This window comes from Trachypithecus francoisi, unplaced genomic scaffold (assembly GCF_009764315.1).
Source record: "Trachypithecus francoisi isolate TF-2019V2 unplaced genomic scaffold, Tfra_2.0 Lachesis_group3, whole genome shotgun sequence".
NCBI lineage: Eukaryota > Metazoa > Chordata > Mammalia > Primates > Cercopithecidae > Trachypithecus > Trachypithecus francoisi.
In genome coordinates this window covers 81,849,699-81,868,106 of record NW_022681468.1, presented here as the reverse complement: position 1 = coordinate 81,868,106, position 18,408 = coordinate 81,849,699, and the positions used below count along the sequence as shown (strand labels likewise).

Below are 18,408 nucleotides of genomic sequence, written 5' to 3'. Positions count from 1 at the left end.
GTCAAAGTTAGAATCCGCGGATGGGGCGGAGCGATCTGGGGGACACACCCACCCCGCCCGGCTGGGGCCGCGCGTAACTATGACGTAGTGGTTGCGTCAGGAGCGCGCCCACGTTTCTGAACTTGGTTTGAGCCAGACACACGCTTGGCGACGTTGAAGGTTCGTCCACAGCTAAGGAAACTTTTGCAGCTGGAGAGGTCCCGAAACACACATGGGGCTGGGTCCGCGCTCTCCACACAAGGTGGGGCGCCGGTTCCCAGCTGGTGGCAAACGGGGGCGCGGGGCCAAGGGGTCGGGGCGCCCCTTACCCGGCAGTAAGCGGCAACCCTGGCCGCCTCCGGATAGGCGCTCGGAGCCGCCTCCAGATTCGCACCCGCACCTGAGCCCCGAAGCTCTGGGATATTTCCGCCGGGCGCTGTCAGCATTGAAAGAGGCTCCCGAGACTGGGGAAGAACGAGGTAGGCAGCAACTTCGGGGTTTAGACCAAGAGCATCAAATCCAGGGCAGGCAAGGAAACTTTCTCGGGTCGGCAGGGCGTGGGGACTTAGTTTCATTTCCCATGTCCTCTTCCTCGGCCTCCCACCCACGACCCTTGGTTAAGTGAGGGTACATAACCGTATTGTCTACTAAGTCTCTTAAAAGTGTGTTTTTCTTCACTTTTCCAGATCTGATGGTGCACAATATTATGAAGGAAGTAGAGACTCAGGCCCTAGCTTTGTCCACTAACAGGACTGGCAGTGAGATGCTGCAGGAACTGTTGGGATTCAGTCCCTTGAAACCGCTTTGTCGCGTATGGGCTGCTCTGCGCTCCAACTTGCGCACTGTGGCCTGTCACCGATGCGGGGTCCATGTATTGCAAAGTGCTTTGCTACAGCTCCCTCGATTGCTGGGGAGTGCTGCGGAGGAGGAGAAGGAGGAGCAGGAAGGGGAGGATGGGAAGGATGGTCCCACGGAGACCCTGGAGGAGCTGGTCCTGGGACTAGCCGCTGAGGTGTGTGATGATTTTCTTTTCTACTGTGGAGACACACATGGCAGCTTCGTGGTCAGAACTCTGCTTCAGGTATTAGGAGGGACTATTCTGGAGTCTGAGAGAGCCAGGCCCCGTGGTTCCCAATCATCAGGTAAGTATTACAAGAGGAGAGTGGACCTAGGGGGAAGAAGAATTTAGAAAGTTCAGAAGGAGACAGTAAACAGAAGACTAAGTCTTCATGGGGGAGCTTGACCTGGAAGAATTAGCTTGACCTGTCCTAATCTGAGCAGGGCTTTAGCAAGCCAAAGATTAGTGTGTGCAGAGGCCCAGAGGTAGGGATGTATAGTTGTGTTTGGGGGACGGCTATTAGAATGGACACAGGAGGAGAAATTTTTCTTTTTAAGCATGACTTAACATTTAAATGGACTTAAGCAAAAGTAACATACATACTGGACTCAAGCAAAAGTTCAGGAAAGAATACCCTTACTACATGCAGCCCACTCTGTTATTTTATTTTATTTTTTTCCTTTTCAAAACTTTATTCTGCTCTATTTCATTAAAAAAAAAAGCTAGTTGAGACCGCCAACTTGATTTCATGATACAGTCTTGAGCTGTGATCCACATTTTGAAAAACTCTGGGAAATAAAGTTAGCGAGTTTAAATGAGGCTTAATTTTGGAATGCCTTGACTACCTGACTGAGGAGGTTGAACTGTCTTCTGTGGACCATGAGGGAAGCTGGTTGAATTTTCTTCGAAATATTAAGACAGAAATGTAGTCTCAGTTCTGTCATCCAGAAGAGACATTCAGTTGTACTACATCTGTTCTGCATCTTCAAGTGGAATCCTTGTCCATCTATGGAATTTTTCTCTCCTGGGTGACAGTTTGTGATCTCCCCACTGCACATGTTCTTAATCTTCCTTCAGAAGCACAAAAGGCCCCAGCTCGGGAGTGTAAGCCAGCTGATTTTGAAGTCCCTGAAACCTTTTTAAATCGCCTTCAGGACTTGACCTCCTCCTTTCTGAAGGACATTGCAGGTAAGGAGGGAAGTAGGAGGAGGGTCTCGTATCTACTTTTCTGGAGGTGATTTTACCACCAAGCAAGGCCCTCAGGTCAGGTTATTCCTCTTCTTTTCAAACCTGGTCTGGTTTGATGTTCAGAGCACTTCGTATGGTCCCTTTGTGTCCATAGTGCCCTGTATCTTGTTGCCTGAAGTTTGAGGTTATGCAGGTTGTCTGGATTTTGAGAAAGCTGCTTTATTTCTGCCTTCTCTCCACAGTGTTTATCACTGATAAGATCTCCAGCTTCTGTCTTCAAGTGGCTTTACAGGTTTTACACCACAAACTTCCCCAGTTTTGTGCTTATCTCTGCAATGCTGTGATTGGCTACCTGAGTACCCGCAGTTCCTCAGTAGATGGCAGGTATGGTCAGGGCCTCAGGATCATTCAAAGTTGGTGGGGCTGTGTGAAATGAATGAGGTGATGTAGTGCAACTGTATTTTGCATGAAATAGAGTTAAGACTGCCTGATGCCCTTCTTGTCTCCAGTCCCCTACTGCTATTTCTCCGAGATCAGACGAGCTCTAGACTCCTGGAGCAGGTCCTGCTGGTGTTGGAGCCCCCAAGGCTCCAGAGCCTCTTTGAGGAGCACTTGCAGGGGCAGCTGCAGACCCTGGCTGCACATCCCATTGCCAACTTCCCTTTGCAGCGCTTACTGGATGCAGTCACTACCCCTGAGCTGGTGAGTTGGAAACCTGAGCTGGTTCTGTTTCTGCTAATTCTTGATCATTGGACCTTATTTTATGGTCTGTCTGCCTCTATATATTTTTGACATTGTGCTGGCCATTGCCCTTGAAAAGCTATTCCTTGAGGTTTTCCAGAGCTTAGGATAAATTTGCCCACCTTCCAGTGAGGATTTATTTTGACTTCTCTCAGGTATGAGGACCAGCAAGAGACAGGCTTCATTCAGGTTTACAGCTTGAGGTTCCATGGCCTACCCAGACTCTGGTACTTGGCTCTAAGCCCACATGAGTGCTAGAGCTGTTGCCATAGCTGCTGTTTTCCTTTGCTGCTTAGGACTAAGGTGGGCTTCCCTGTGGTCTCATGCATTGGGTGTTAGAGTGGAAGGGCAGGTTTAATTTTAGTGCCCCCTTGCCTCTAGTTCTCCCTTACACATAGGGAAGAGCCACTTAAAGTTCCTTCCTGTGAGGTGGCACCTCTAAGACTGCCCCCTTGTCCTGGGCCTTATCTAGCCAAACAAAAGTCCTGATACTGGCAATGCTTTTTATGTTTTATCTAGCATTTTTAGTTGTTTTCACAGGGAAGGTTTCTCTGAATAATGTGGTCCACCATTACCAGAATGCCAGAGTTATATCCCATGTTTCCCATCAGCTGTCCCCTGTGTTTGAGGAGCTGAGCCCTGTCCTGGAAGCTGTATTGGCCCAGGGCCACCCAGGGGTAGTCATTGCCCTGGTGGGGGCCTGTCGCAGAGTTGGGGCCTACCAAGCCAAGGTCCTACAGCTCTTGTTGGAGGTGAGTGGATATTACCCACAATCCGTTTATGCCCTCAGTCCAACTTCTACCTGTTAGGACTTATCTAATCTTAAGTTGTTGTACCTCTGGACTCAGGAAGTCTAATGCCCAAGGAGTTCACAGGAATGGGGGAAAATGAGGCCTATAGGTGCCCGCCACCACTCCCGGCTAATTTTTTTTTTTTTTTTTTTTTTTTTTTGAGACAGAGTTTTGCTTTTGTTACCCAGGCTGGAGTGCAATGGTGCAGTCTCAACTCACTGCGCCCGGCTGAGGCCAAATGCTATTGCACAGTCCTGGAACAAAACTTGTCTCCCAGAACTAAGAGAGAAGTTTATTTAAGGGATAAACGTTTATTAATCCCTGTATGTGATAGAGACTGGGGATACAGCAAGGCATGATATCCTGCTCTCATGGAGCTTACATTCTTGTGGAGTTGGGGCTTCTTTCCTTTCCTAAAGGTGTTCCCTTAAAGTTGAGGTTAGGGATGGAGAAGTTCTTAGGTTCATCATATTTTGTCTTCTCCTTTAGGCATTCCACTGTGCAGAGCCCTCATCCCGGCAAGTGGCCTGTGTGCCTCTCTTTGCCACTTTGATGGCGTATGAGGTGTACTATGGACTGATGGAGGAGGAGGGGGCAGTGCCTGCAGAGCACCAGGTGAGGTAGGGGAGAGGACAAGCCAGTGACTAATTGGGAGCCAGGCCTCCTAGGGTTTAGCAAGCCTCTGACTTCTGAGGTGAGAGTGGTGATTTCATCCAGGTGGAGGTGGCAGTGTTCTGGGGATGGGCTCATCCAACTGGCTTGTTGGTGCCTCCTAATTTCCTATCTCTGCGCTCCCAGGTGGAAATGGCCGCAGCCAGGGCCTTGGGGGACGTGACAGTCCTTGGGTCTCTACTGCTCCAGCATCTGCTGCACTTCTCCGCTCCTGGTCTTGTACTTCGAAGTCTGGGTGCCTTGACGGGACCACAACTTCTGGTCCTGGCCCAAAGTCCTGCTGGCTCTCATGTGCTGGATGCCATCCTGACCAGCCCTTCTGTGACACGCAAGCAGCGCCGCCATGTGCTGCAGAACCTAAAGGTTAGATTTCTGGCTTCTGCCTTGATTCCCCACCATCATCCATTTAGAGAATATGAGCTTTCTCAGGACTGTACCTTCAGACTCCAAAAGGCTATGTAATTACTAGACTATTTTAATTCAGCCCCTAAACTCTTCAGAAAATTCACTCCCCGCAAGCCCCCAAAATACACTTTTGTGGACTTTGCTAGGGAGACCTACTTTGCTTGTCTCAATACAGGGACAATATGTGGCTCTGGCTTGTAGTCGCCATGGCAGCCGTGTGCTAGATGCCATCTGGAGTGGAGCAGCCTTGGGGGCTCGGAAGGAAATTGCTGCTGAGCTGGGTGAGTACCAGCCCCTCTCTTTGATGTTTCCAGACTCTTCCCCTCTCTTACTCCAGATCACTGGGTGGCTGGGAAGTCTACTGAAATTCAACAGTCTTTAGTTCCAAAGGGTGGTCTTGCTCATGGGTTCTTAGCAGTCTGCTTTCCCCTTCCCTCCCTCTGACTGATTATGCAGTCTTCTGCCCTCACCCCTCCCCCTGACTTCTGTTCTTTGGAAAGTGAAGTGTTCGCTGTATCCCAGTGGGAGTCCCAGGGTCTGGGGGAAATGGAGGGACTTTGACCTCAGGTCGAGTCTGTCTTTGAGCATGGTGGTACTAAACATGAGTGGTTCCCTTTGCAGGGGAGCAGAACCAGGAGCTGATAAGAGACCCTTTTGGCCACCATGTGGCTAGAAATGTGGCCTTGACTACCTTCTTAAAGCGACGAGAGGCTTGGGAACAGCAGCAGGGTGCGGTGGCCAAGCGGAGGCGGGCATTGGACTCCATACTTGAAGACTGAGGCTTTGGATCTGGGACTGCGTGTTGATGGGGGAGGGCAAAAGGGGTTATCCACCCCATCCCTTTCCTGGTTTAAATTGGAGTCAAAAGTCGTAGTGGTAAATATTTTATATTTTTATTGGAAATGTTTTTGTTAGTTTGGGGGGAAGGATATGAAGACATCTCAGGGTAAAGTCAGAGGGCTGTCATCAGTGTGCTGGGGAGTCTAGGGACAGGAGGCATTGGTAGGGGTTAGATGTAGCTGCAATCATACTGGGATCAAGATGCCTGGGGGACAGGCTTGTGGCCTTTCAGGGCAAGTGGGAGGCCAGAAAGGTGGCTAGGAAGGGATAGCATTCTTCAGGTAAGGGTATAGACTTGGGACGTGAGGCATTATGCTGAAAGGTTCTCTCACAAGCGGATCAGAGGACAATGGGGGAATTGGGTGAGTTATCTAGCCTGTACTGTCTGCAGGTCCTGAAATTTGATGCTGTCATAGTCTTTGCAGTGTGTCTCTTGGAATGATTCTGGGGGCAGAAGCTCAGAGCCCCTTCTTAGTAGGAATGGAGGCGTCCCTTTTGCTGCCACTGCTCAGCCCCCTCCACTACATGACGAAGGGTGGAGGAAATTCCCAGCAACATGTGGCCCAGGCCTTGCAGCAGTGTGGAGGTCCAACGAAGGAGCTCCCTGAAGGGCAGAGACAAGAGAAAATCAGATGATTTGGGAAACCTGGGAGGAAGCCATCAAGCTGGGAGATGAGGACTTTCCACAAGCAAGAGCTAACTAGGGGTAGGTGGGTGCAGGAGAAGGAATTATGGGGACTATCCAACTGTAGAGGATGGGGAAGTATGACATGTTGATTTCTGACCTGAGTACTTTCTTTGGGCCGAGTCCTTGAAAGTCACAACTCATAGAGTAGAGCCCGTAGAATGTGGCTTTGACATTCAGGCTGCCAAAGAGGTCTCGAGGGTTTTGCTTGTACACGTCAAAGGTGATGCGGGCGATGTCCTTGCTGTGCTTGGGCCTCTCCCGTCCCAGGCCATATGACAGGACTCCACTCTGTAGGACACCCTTGTCAGTGCAGTATATCCTCACACCAGACACCCACCACTAATCTCCATCGGCACTGTGTCAGACTCTTCCTTGCTTAGACTTTCTGTCCACTGTGTGACATCCTTGACAATTCCACAACTCCCTCTGCACCTGGTCCCCAGGATCAGGGTTAAGCTAGAGAGGAAGCCCGGGAAAGCTGTAAAGGACGGGCAGTGGAAGCAGCCCCAGTATAGGCCTCTTACCCTTGTGGGGCTCCAGCTCTGACCAGACTCCAACACCATCAGGCACGTGTCATCTTCCAGCAGCTGGAAGAAGTCCTCACTGTCCACTGCAGTTCCATCCTCCTCTAGCACCAGGGTTAGCACTCCATTCAGCAGTAGGGTCTCCAATGTCTGCCCAGTGGCAAGAAGCAAGAAGGAAGGTATCCCATGCCCCTTCCCTCTTTAGCTGCCCAACATCCATCAGTTGGCTCTAGACATTGGTCGATGTCCCACCTTGACTTTCCGGCACTTTGATACCTCCTAAAGGCTGCAGCTCTCCGTGTTCTTCAGGTTTTGGGGGATCCTAGCTAGAGGCTGAGCTTTTTCCTCTTTGTTCCTACCATGTCATTGGCATCTCCCCTTGCTCCCCTCCAAGTCACTCCTGCTTTGGAATTGGAAAGCAAGCCATTTTCTCATGAAGTCCACCCTTCTGTCTTATCTACAATGCTGCACCTCACCTCCTACACCCTCAGAGTTCTCCAGAAGTGTTTTCAGTAATAGTGTTTAACCTTTTTGAGTCCTTACTCTTTGCCGGGTATGAGGACTTTACCTACATTATTCTCTTACTCCTTTCAACAACCCTAGGAGGTGATGTGTTATTATTGCCTTTTTATAGATGAAGAAACTTGAGGTTTTGATAGGTTGAACAACTTCCCAAGGTTTGACAGCCAGGAAGTGGCAGAATCAGAATTTGAACTTGATTTGTCATACAAATTGCTTTCCATACTGGCCTCTGAATTCCATCCCTCCAACTCTCCCTATCTCCTGCTAACCCCTGCTCCCATGGAAAAGCTCACTAGGTGGAAAATGAACAAACTGACCGGAGCTCATGAGGCCCACCCCACTGCTTTTAGCCCTCAGAGGGAGGGGCAGCTGTGTGACTTCAGCCCTCTCTGCTCCATCATCACAAGTTGCCACTGTTGTGGAGCCCCTTGGCTTCCCCTGCTAAAGGAACTGAGGAACTTGGCCTACTTACTTTGGCTAGCAGCTCCTGGCGGGTGGCAGCTGTCAGGCCTTTCCGGATGGTCCGCTTGTGATTACAGACACGGAAAGGTCGCTGGGGTGGTGAAGCTGAGGTCCAGACCCTCCGTCCAAACTCCGAGCTTATATTAGATACTGACCTGGTAGTTGAGAAGAAAAGTCAAGAAGGGGCGAGGAGGGGCTTAGTGAGTGTAAAGGGCGTGATGGGGGTAGAGTGGCTAGAGGGCTAGGGAGGGAGAGATCTAGGTTTATAGATGGTAGAGATGAGGGAGAGACCATGGAGTACAGGTGGGGGTGGGTGGGTCAAGAGCTTGACAAGCCCACTATGGAGTGAGGAGCAGAAAAGGAAGGGGTACTGGTTAGTATCCTAGGGGCTGAGTGGAGTATTGTTGCCCTGCTTATAACCCCTAAAGGTAGAGGGTAGAGCAGAGGGTTAGCAGTCACCTGAGTAGGTCACTGGGGTTCAGAGCTGAGAGGTACTCCATGGTGGATGGGAGAGTTCCTTCCCTGGAACTTCTGGGCTGGGTGGTTCTCTCCTGTGCTGGGGCTTTAGTGGTGTTTTCTGTTACAAACCTGGGATCTCAGCCCAGGGCAACGTGGGAATGAGTCAAGCCTGGACTCTGGCCCCCCTGCCTGACCAGTAAGAAGGGCAAAGTCCAAGGGGAGGGATGAGGGTGGGGCCAGATGGGGTCCTGGAGGAAGAATTGCCTGACAAAAGCCATTGGAGCTTGTATGTGTGCCTTTGGTAATGACATGTGTTGTGAGGGTAGATGGGAACCATGTAAAAGGATGAAACGTGACCTCTCGTGTTTTTTTATTTCTATGAGGGAATTTCTGGGGATGGGTTCTGGCTCTCAGACTCTGAGAAGCTGCATTTTGTGTGAGTGGCTCTGTGTGTGCTGCCACCTACTGGAGTAGCCATAGGCTGCAGCTTTAGGAAAAGGGATCCCGGGATTGGAGTGTGGGGAAGCTGGATGGCAGCATGGCAGGGCTTTGGAAAATGAGAGGTGAGACTGTGTCCAGGAAGGGTGTAAGGAGAGGATGGATCCTGATCCATGGATTCAGGATCATTAGGGTCCTGTCTGGGACCCTGGCTTTCCTACTTACCTGCTCCTTCCTCCTTGGTCAAAGGAGGGGCTGGCTCATTGCTCTGACTTCGGTTTCCAGAACTGCCTGTGGAGTTCGGTCACACTTAGGTCATCTTCTCTCTCACCTTTTCTGCTTTTGCCAACTAATGGACATGAAGGAGATGTGAATGGGGCAGGAATGTCCTTTGATGGCATCAAGATTTTAGCTTCTGGTGCACTGTGTCCCAGTCCTGATTTCAGTTGCAGCCGTGATGGACAGTTGCATGGAAGCTGAGACTCTCACTGACAGTGAAACCCTCAAATGAACACAATCCCTGCTTTCCTGCCCAGGATCCTTGTAGGGTCCCCCAGCTTCCCCACTTTTTTTCTGTGTCCTGACAAAGAAACAGAGTAACTTGATTGCCCTGTGACCTGGCCAGCTGCATTTCCCCTGGAGGCTTGAGCCCAAGCCAGAGCCTTGAAAAGGTATTCAGGTTGTTGCCCAAAACACAAAAAAACTGGCCCTGGCCCTGAACCAAATACCTTGAACCCTCATAATCTCCATACCCTGACCCCTTTGTTTTGGACATAGCGAGATAGAACAACTCTTTCTCTCACTGTCTGTTGTAAGGATATGCTGTAGCCCACTCATTAGGTACATTCTCCTAATAAATGCTTTGGACTGATCACCCTGCCAGTCTTTTGTCTTGGGCAATCTGTACTTTTCTTAGAGATTCCCAAGGCCTACTGAAGGGACTTAACACACTCTTCATGGTTTTCCCCTATGCCCTCACTTCCTGAGTTAACCTCCCAAATACAGGATTACTGGTACCTAGGCCCTTAGCTCAGACTCGGCTTTGGGAGGCCCCAACCTAAGACAGTGGTCCTGGTGCTCTGTCCAAGGAATCTCAAGTTCTGGCTGTTAACTTGGGCAGAGGCCTTTCTTTTCCCTTCCCCCAGCTCTATCCATCTGCCAGGCCCCCGTCAAATCTATTCATTTCCAAGTTTTGCTCGACTTTTCCAAGAAGAGAGGGCTGCTGCTTAGTATGTCCCTACTACTGCATCCTTTCCTTTCTTGTCTTGTATCCTTGTACAGCGTGGAAATGGGATCTCTTCGTGGTTGTGTGTCATGACTCCCTAACCATTATGCCTCCATGCATCTCCTGTTCCTCCTGGAACCTGGCAGCATGCCTTACATGGAAAAGCTGCCACTGACAGCCCAGTGAGAGCCCTGAGGGTGGAGTGATTGGGGCAGGGCCCGAGGCAAGAGATGGGAGGAGGTAGCCAGAAGCTGAAGAAAAGGGGCTCAGCCGGACCAGGAGACCGGAAAACAGGCAAAGATAGAGCAGATGGGGTACGGAGTTGTTTGGGTCACCTTCTCTGCAGACCAGAGAGGCCAAGCAACATACATGCTGCAGAAGGTGGGCTGGGAGGATTGGGGCCAGAGCTGGGGGAGGGATGAGAACAGAAGCAGGACCAGGGTCAGGATTCAGCAGAGTCCTCCTATTTCCTTCCACGGCCAGGGAATCTTACTGCCCCACTTCAGCTTATGCTGTTTCCTGGCAAGGCAGGCTCTCACATGCCCGGACACTTGGATACGTTGGTGATGGGAAGGAGTAGGGTGAGGGAGGGGCCCCAGGAGAGGCCCAGGATGAGCCTCATCTTGTCCCTCCCCATTCTTGCCTTACCCTCTGCAAATGTGATAGGCACAGGACAGGAGTAGGCACCTCGCCCACTGCTGCTTAACCTTTCAGCTTCTCCAGGCCCCCAATTGTGGTTGCTCCCACCTTGGTAAGTAGATCTGCGCAGGTCCCTTTATACCCCACCATCCACTTTTGCCCAGATGTGCTAGAATGGGGCTGGACAAAGAAGGAGGGGCCAGACTAGAGGAATGGTGGTAGAGATAGTGACAGCCTGGGGTGAGGACTTTATGCCTGTTTACCACTGAGCTCTGGGAAGGAGCCAGGAGTGGGGCAGGTCAGCTGACTGGGAGCAGGGGATCTGGGTTCCAAGAAGGAGTAGTGTTTGAGGTGGGGTCTGGGTCCTCCTAGAAGTCAGGACTCCCAGGCAGAAAAGAGGCAGGCTGCAGGGAAGTAAGGAGGAGGCATGGCCCCTTCTCATCGGTCATCACAGGTGGGGTTTTGCCCCACCCCTGAACGCCCTCTGTGGCGCCTTCCACCCACCTGTAGGCCCAGAAGGATGTCGGCCTGCTACCGTCCCCCAGGGAACGAGACACTGCTGAGCTGGAAGACTTCGCGGGCCACAGGCACGGCCTTCCTGCTCCTGGCGGCGCTGTTGGGGCTGCCCGGCAACGGCTTCGTGGTGTGGAGCTTGGCGGGCTGGCGGCCTGCACGGGGGCGACCGCTGGCAGCCACGCTTGTGCTGCACCTGGCTTTGGCCGACGGCGCGGTGCTGCTGCTCACGCCGCTCTTTGTGGCCTTCCTGACCGGGCAGGCCTGGCCGCTGGGCCAGGCGGGCTGCAAGGCGGTGTACTACGTGTGTGCGCTCAGCATGTACGCCAGTGTGCTGCTCACCGGCCTGCTCAGCCTGCAGCGCTGCCTCGCGGTCACCCGCCCCTTCCTGGCGCCCCGGCTGCGCAGCCCGGCCCTGGCCCGCCGCCTGCTGCTGGCCGTCTGGCTGGCCGCCCTCTTGCTCGCCATTCCGGCCGCCATCTACCGCCACCTGTGGAGGGACCGCGTATGCCAGCTGTGCCACCCGTCGCCGGCCCACGCCGCCGCCCACCTGAGCCTGGAGACTCTGACCGCCTTCGTGCTTCCTTTCGGGTTGATGCTTGGCTGCTACAGCGTGACGCTGGCGCGGCTGCGGGGCGCCCGCTGGGGCTCTGGGCGGCATGGGGCACGGGTGGGCCGGCTGGTGAGCGCCATCGTGCTTGCCTTCGGCTTGCTCTGGGCTCCCTACCACGCGGTCAACCTTCTGCAGGCAGCCGCCGCGCTGGCTCCACCGGAAGGGACCTTGGCAAAGCTGGGCGGGGCTGGCCAGGCGGCGCGAGCAGGAACTACGGCTTTGGCCTTCTTCAGTTCTAGCGTCAACCCGGTGCTGTACGTCTTCACCGCTGGAGATCTGCTGCCCCGGGCAGGTCCCCGTTTCCTCGCGCGGCTCTTCGAAGGCTCCGGGGAGGCCCGAGGGGGCGGCCGCTCTAGGGAGGGGACCATGGAGCTCCGAACTACCCCTCAGCTGAAAGTGGTGGGGCAGGGCCGCGGCAATGGAGACCCGGGGGGTGGGATGGAGAAGGACGGTCCGGAATGGGACCTTTGACACCAAACCCTATACAACCTGTTGCCCTTCCCTCTCCCTTTCCATCCTCTCACCCTCTGGAGCTCAGTGCTCTGGAACATTTGGGGACCCTTCTTTGACTAGAGTTTGGATCTGACTGGGTAGGATTACTATATACCTCAGGCAGGCCCAGGCTCCTGCATACTGAGGGATTATGAGGGTGGTGATGGTCCCTGTTAAGGACTATTGCGTGCTTGCAAGTTGGCATGTACCCATGTGCCAGGACTGCTTACTTGTTGCCAATAGCTGTTATTGTGAAATACACTGGGAAGCCATTAGATGATGACTTAAGTGTGCCTCCCCTGGTGGTTCTTCATGCCTGAGTTGTACTGAAGACACCTAGTTCCCTTCTGGGTCAGGCCAGGGCTGGGCAGTGCCGACCCTCAGTGGCATCTTGACCTGCCCTCCTCAGTCCAGGTGCCCTGGTTCCACAGGCCAATCCATAGAACCACTCTGGAAATAAAGGAGAAAATGGAAGGAGAAGTATGGGAGCTTGGATGAGGGGTAGGAATGGGATCCATTCTCTGAGGCTTATAAAAGCCTCTGGGGGAGGAAATGGCTCTGAAGGGGAAACTGAATCTGTGGGGTTTGAAAGGAAAGTTTTCCTGCCTGTCTTGTGTTTGGTCCAGTGGGTGTGAGAGAGGCACACAAGGAGTGGACAGTGATGTAGAGGCCCTGGGAGTCTGAGACTTACCTTCCTCCCTGACCATCTGTTCCTCCCTGCAAAGGCCACCTGACGTGAAAAGGAGCCCAGGAGCAGGCACTCAGTCTGGGAAGTTTGGAGGTTGGCCATCAGGGGGTATGAGGAATGGCAGGAATATTTAGAGGACAGGAATAATTTTTCAGAAAAGTGCCACTTATTCTTTTTGCCAAGTCTGGGCTCCTTCCAAGATGCTGCTAGCTATTCCTGGCCCCTTCCCCAATACTTATCTGCCCCCACCTTTTGGAATCCATATCTAGGTCTAAAAACAGTTCTAGATCCTGACACCTTTGATTGGGGGATGTAGAATGGGATTCTTTTCAGGGGACATCCACAGGTACACACTCATGGTCACTAAGGTGACCAGCTCATCCCAGTTGGCCCAGGACTTTCCCAGTTTTAGCACTGAAAATCCCTTGTCCCAGCCCTGTCGGTTTCCCACCAAACTGAAATGGTTGGCCCCTCAAGTGGCTACCCTGACCATCACCCCAGGCTCTACTTTAGTGACTGCTCATACCTCCCTGCCTCCCAGACAGAAGTTGAAACAGAGCAAAAGAAACCCAGTCCCCAGGATCATGCTGGGGCTACCAAAACTGGGATGAACTAGCATCTGTGAACTAGAACAGCAGGGAGTATGCTTAGAGTGCCTGGTCCTGGGTATGGGGAAGAAAGGCCATCAAGGTAGATGTGGGTGGGGAACAACTTGGGAGGGGAGGCAAGGACAACCCAGTTTCTGTCTGAAGGGACCTCTGGTTGACCCTGGAGCTTCTGTCCCCAAATATAGGCCTCACGGGATTCTTTCTGTCCTCGTGCGCTGGGCAGAGGTTCCCTAACTTCCTTTGTTGCATATTCCCCATCTCTGACACCCAGTGCGGTCAGAAAGCCCTTCCTTAACTCAGACTTCAGTTCTTGCTGCGGTTTCTGCCCATTGCTTTTCATCATATCCTCTGACAGCTACGAGGTCAACTCTGCTCTGGCTTTTCTCCAGGCAGAGCAAGTGGGGGCTCTGGGAAGGTTAAGGGATCTCAGTGACCACCATTACACTTTGCATCTTTTCTGAGAAGTGAGAGTTGAAAGGGAAACAGGAAGGCCCATGGTCAGATTGAAGGAATTTTTAGTTTCTTCTTTTCTTTTCTTTTTCTTTTTCTTTTTTTGAGATGGAGTCTCGCTCGGTCACTCAGCCTGGAGTGCAGTGGTACGATATCAGCTCACTGCAGCCTCCACTACCTGGGTTCACGTGATTCTCCTGCCTCAGCCTCCCAAGTAGCTGAGACTACAGGCACATGCCACTACACCCAGCTAACTTTTGTATTTTTAGTAGAGACGGGGTTTCACCATGTTGGCCAGGCTGGTCTCAAATTACTGACATCAAGCAATCCGCTCCCCTCAGCCTCCCAAAGTGCTGGGATTACCAGTATGAACCACCACAACCCACCAGGAATTTTTAGTTCTTAGCTTTTGCAGGAGACTTCAAGGAAAGGAGATGTTCCTCTGTCCAGGAAATGGGGAAGGTGACCATTTTTGCATTCCTGGTTTCCCCTCTTGGCAGGGTAGGCATGAGGCATCACTGTTCCTGCTCTCTCACTCCTGCTCCTCATGCTCAGCCTGCCTAGCTCGGCCTCAACTTTCTCTGTGTGTCTAAAGTGGAACTGGATAGAAGGCTGTGGGAAGATAGGAAAGAGATGGTGCCAATCCCCTTGCCTAGATCTTAAATCCAGACTCAGCAAGGCAATCACATGGGCAAGCACAAGGCAGGGGTTTGGGGAAAGGGGAAGTAATTGGCATTCTCTGTGATACCAAGGAGACCATTTGGATTTTGGCTTCTACCAAAGAGAATGGAGAATTGGTTGACCTAAATGGAACCAATCCCTTTAAATAAGGCAAGGAAAGGGGGTGCTGGAAGATGGCCACACAACCTAGATCATAGCTTGAACTGAAGCCAAGAACAGAGTGCTGCCCCCTTCGGCAATTTACTGACATGCCCTCTTTAAATCATGATGTTATCTAACCCAAACCCAGACCCAGGACCTAGTCACAGCTCCAACCTACACTTCTTATTAATTAAAAAACAAAAAAAGAAAAACTACATTATTAATGCAAAACAAACAAACTAACAAACAAAGATATCAGCATTGTAGCCTCTCAATCTGAGCCCATTTCCCTTCTCTGGCTACCATACCTCCTTCTCCTATATGATACCATTCACTACTTTGTTTAATTCTCCAGTCTAGACCTGCATCTTGAGACCACACCCAGCCTACTCACTCCCCACACCCCTCTTTCCTCTCACTGCTCCTTCCTGGTCTCTTCTCATCTGGCTCCACCTCTGAGGAGTCCTCAGAGAAACCCTTCTGGGTTGCCCTGGAACACAGACTATCCCCCCTCCTAGTGAAGGGAGTGGGTAGGGGTTTCAGCCCCACCCTCAGGAAGATGCGTCTTCCCTGTCCTCTGCTCTATGGTACTTCCTCTCTGGCTGACTTAGCAAACAGCACCTAGACTGGGGGCCAGGCCCTTGGCAGTGGGACAGATCCAGGGATAGGCTACAGCACCTTGCCCTGACCCTGGGATTGGCATCAGCTTCCAACCAGTTCCTGTCAAAGCTTGTAAGTAAGTATCCTGGGAACGGCAGTGGTTGTGGTGGTGGTGGGATGGTGTGCAGCCATGAAAGAAGGTGCAAAGGAATCTCCAAAGAAAGTCTGACCAGTGTAAAAGTTGGGAGGCTTTGTCCTTGTCACTTGTCCACTAACTCCTCCCCTCCCTGTTATTCCTGGTTGACCCTGGGCATCTCTGGGGACAGTAGGCAGGTGATTGGGAAAGTTAATGGGATTGAGGGGTTGAGGGCCTGGCAGGGGGCAAGAAAGCTGGCCTTTCAAGGGGTGCAGCATTGGTAGGAACTCTCAGGTTGGTTCTGGGCTTTAGGGTCTCCTAAGGGGAGGAGACTGAAAAGGTCTGGAAATGCTGCTGCTGCTGCTGCTGCTGCTGCTGCTGCTGTGGTCACTGTATATTTTGCAATTGGGTCTGTGGGCAGGAAGGGGCCCCATGACCCAGTTAGGAAACGAGTCTTTGTACTCAACCAGATCCCTTTAAGATGTCAGTCTGCAGCGATGGGGGCAGTATATTTCAGGGGGACCTCTGATGCTGCTGATCCTGGAGATAGACTAGAGTTCTCAGTCTAGGCGTGTCCATGGTGTCAGGAAACCCTTGGTCCTCTACTCTCATGCGTTTGTCCGCCCTCACTCTCCAGGTCCTCCCGACAGCCATGAACACTACATCTGCAGCACCCCCCTCACTAGCCAACTTTCTGTTGGCTATCATCCTGCTGTCAGTGGCGCTGGCTGTGGGGCTTCCCGGGAACAGCTTTGTGGTGTGGAGCATCTTGAAAAGGATGAAGAAGCGCTCTGTCACTGCCCTGTTGGTGCTGAACCTGGCCCTGGCCGACCTGGCCGTATTGCTCACTGCTCCCTTTTTCCTTCACTTCCTGGCCCAAGGCACCTGGAGTTTTGGATTGGCCGGTTGTCGCCTGTGCCACTATGTCTGTGGAGTCAGCATGTACGCCAGTGTCCTGCTTATCACAGCCATGAGTCTAGACCGCTCACTGGCAGTGGCCCTCCCCTTTGTGTCCCAGAAGCTACGCACCAAGGCGATGGCCCTGCGGGTGCTGGCAGGCATCTGGGTGGTGTCCTTTCTGCTGGCCACACCCGTCCTCGTGTACCGCACAGTAGTGGCCTCGAAAACGAACATGAGCCTGTGTTTTCCGAAGTACCCCAGCAAGAAGCACCAGGCCTTCCATCTAATCTTTGAGGCCGTCACGGGCTTCCTGCTGCCCTTCCTGGCTGTGGTGGCCAGCTACTCCGACATAGGGCGTCGGCTGCAGGCCCGGCGCTTCCGCCGCAGCCGCCGCACTGGTCGCCTGGTGGTGCTCATCATCCTGGCCTTCGCCGCCTTCTGGCTGCCCTACCACGTGGTGAACCTGGCCGAAGCCGCCCGTGCGCTGGCCGGCCAGGCCTCCGGGTCGGGGCTCGTGGGGCAGCGGCTGGCACTGGCCCGCAAGGTACTCATCGCGCTCGCCTTCCTGAGCAGCAGCGTGAACCCCGTGCTGTACGCGTGCGCCGGCGGCGGCCTGCTACGCTCAGCGGGCGTGGGCTTCGTCGCCAAGCTGCTGGAGGGCACGGGCTCCGAGGCGTCCAGTACCCGCCGCGGGGGCAGCCTGGGCCAGACCGTGAGGGGCGGCCCCGCCGCTCAGGAGCCCGGCCCTTCCGAGAGCCTCACTGCCTCCAGCCCTCTCGAGTTAAACGAACTGAACTAGGCCTGGTGGAAGGAGGCCCACTTTCTCCTGGCAGAATGCCAGCCCTGAGCCAGTTCTGTACCTGGAGGAGGAGTAGGGGCGTGGAGGGCGTGGGAGCGTGGGAGGCGGGAGTGGAGTGGAAGAAGAGGGAGAGGTGGAGCAAAGTGAGGGCCGAGTGAGAGAGTGCTCCATCCTGGCTCCCACAGGCAGCTTTAACCATTAAAACTGAAGTCTGAAATTGGGTCAACCTTGTGAGTGGGGTACGTGTGCTGTGGGCATCGGGGTGCTCGTGGGTGCCCTGGTGGGACCCCTCTTAGTAGTTGAGAGTCACCTCTTTTAGTTCCCCATGATTTACAATTTTGGAAAGAACACAAGGACAAACATAGATTGCCCCCATCCCAGGTGATTCCGAGTACGTAGTCTGCAGATAATACTTAGCAAAACGCAGTCTACGGACTCCTAAAGCAGCTTGTCTAGGAAGACCACCCATGTGGGCCTATCACTCCAAGCTCTGTGACTCAGGGGACCTTCTGAGAAAACAGCACTGCTATGAAACATCTTCCCTGAAACCTGCGATAAGTCTCCTTGTTAGCATGACTCCAACTTCCTACCAATAATCTTTGTCCTCTCTGTAGGAGGTATTCTAGGGGATGCCTTCCTTCCATTTCACAAAGAGGTCAGACTTGAGGACTAAGTCATTAGATCTTATCCCTTAGAATTCTGCATATCAGCATCTGCTAACCTCCACAACACACCCTGACACAGGGTGGGGCTGAGGGCCCCAGGAAACAAAGATTCCCAAAAGTGAGAGGGATGAGTCATTATTTCCTAGAGATGACTGTTGTTTTAGAGAACCTTGGTCCAACTCTGTTCTGACAAGGTTTTAGGAAGAGGGCAACAACAGTGGCAGCAGTGTACTTTTTGGATCTTTCTCATAAAAAAACAAAAGAGCAAGTAAGAAACCAAATATTCACGTGCAACACCCGCATCAAACCTAGTATGTCAAGGTATCTCCCATGGACCCCAAAGTATGAGCCAATGAGAATGAGTCATCAATACCTCAAGACCCATATACCAGCATCAGTGCAGAAGGATACAGAAGGAAGCAAAGGGATGTTGGATGGATCTAAGAAGAGGAGACCCCCAAGCTGTCTACAGATCCTTACTGGAAAGCATGGTGTACCAATTTGAGAACAGCAGCTGAAACTGGGAGGGACCTAACAGAGTATTTCTCAGACCTCTCACCCATTCTGTATGGTGAACACATGATAGGTACTTGTTTAGTGTTTGTTGAATGAATAAAGTTCAAATGACATTTCCCTGGAGATTCTTCCGGTATTTGTGAGTAGGGGGCAGGAAAGGGCAAATCTTTGTTTTGAGCCATGTGGCTAAATTCT

At 52.5% G+C, this 18,408-nt stretch overlaps 4 protein-coding genes across 9 annotated transcripts in view; 3 read left to right on the top strand and 1 right to left on the bottom strand.

The window, feature by feature from the left end:
* Window positions 1–57: 57 nt before the first annotated feature.
* Window positions 58–9,419, top strand: NOP9 (NOP9 nucleolar protein). 2 transcript variants are annotated; one of them, XM_033188400.1, is made up of 10 exons: window positions 58–458; window positions 666–1,121; window positions 1,895–2,005; window positions 2,248–2,389; window positions 2,515–2,707; window positions 3,358–3,498; window positions 4,027–4,152; window positions 4,336–4,572; window positions 4,790–4,895; window positions 5,236–9,419. In XM_033188400.1, the coding sequence occupies exons 1-10, from the start codon at window positions 212–214 to the stop codon at window positions 5,391–5,393; spliced, it is 1,917 nt and encodes a 638-aa protein (XP_033044291.1). In that variant the 5' UTR covers window positions 58–211; the 3' UTR covers window positions 5,394–9,419. The 2 variants fall into 2 exon arrangements, with proteins under 2 accessions (XP_033044291.1, XP_033044290.1); XM_033188399.1 differs by having other exon boundaries at window positions 1,853–2,005.
* The window catches only part of LTB4R2 (leukotriene B4 receptor 2), a 48,966-nt gene continuing 35,915 nt past the window's right edge, over window positions 5,358–18,408 (top strand). The window contains exons 1-2 of one of the 4 annotated variants that reach the window (XM_033188404.1): window positions 5,358–5,490; window positions 10,922–12,304. In XM_033188404.1, the coding sequence (XP_033044295.1) occupies window positions 10,932–12,008 (1,077 nt within the window). In that variant the 5' untranslated portion in view covers window positions 5,358–5,490; window positions 10,922–10,931 and the 3' untranslated portion in view covers window positions 12,009–12,304. Of the gene's footprint in view, window positions 5,491–9,558; window positions 15,334–18,408 lie in introns of those variants that run through there. The other 3 variants (XM_033188403.1, XR_004431713.1, XR_004431712.1) reach the window with 3 other exon arrangements.
* CIDEB (cell death inducing DFFA like effector b) lies at window positions 5,486–8,464 on the bottom strand. Its single transcript, XM_033188408.1, has 5 exons — window positions 8,110–8,464; window positions 7,661–7,805; window positions 6,667–6,816; window positions 6,240–6,430; window positions 5,486–6,058 (listed from the first exon to the last, which is right to left on the bottom strand). The coding sequence occupies exons 1-5, from the start codon at window positions 8,148–8,150 to the stop codon at window positions 5,926–5,928; spliced, it is 660 nt and encodes a 219-aa protein (XP_033044299.1). The 5' UTR covers window positions 8,151–8,464; the 3' UTR covers window positions 5,486–5,925.
* On the top strand, window positions 13,374–18,336 carry LTB4R (leukotriene B4 receptor). 2 transcript variants are annotated; one of them, XM_033188405.1, is made up of 2 exons: window positions 13,374–15,333; window positions 15,971–18,336. In XM_033188405.1, exon 2 carries the CDS (start codon window positions 15,986–15,988, stop codon window positions 17,030–17,032), a length of 1,047 nt encoding a protein of 348 aa, XP_033044296.1. In that variant the 5' UTR covers window positions 13,374–15,333; window positions 15,971–15,985; the 3' UTR covers window positions 17,033–18,336. The 2 variants fall into 2 exon arrangements, with proteins under 2 accessions (XP_033044296.1, XP_033044297.1); XM_033188406.1 differs by having other exon boundaries at window positions 15,010–15,329.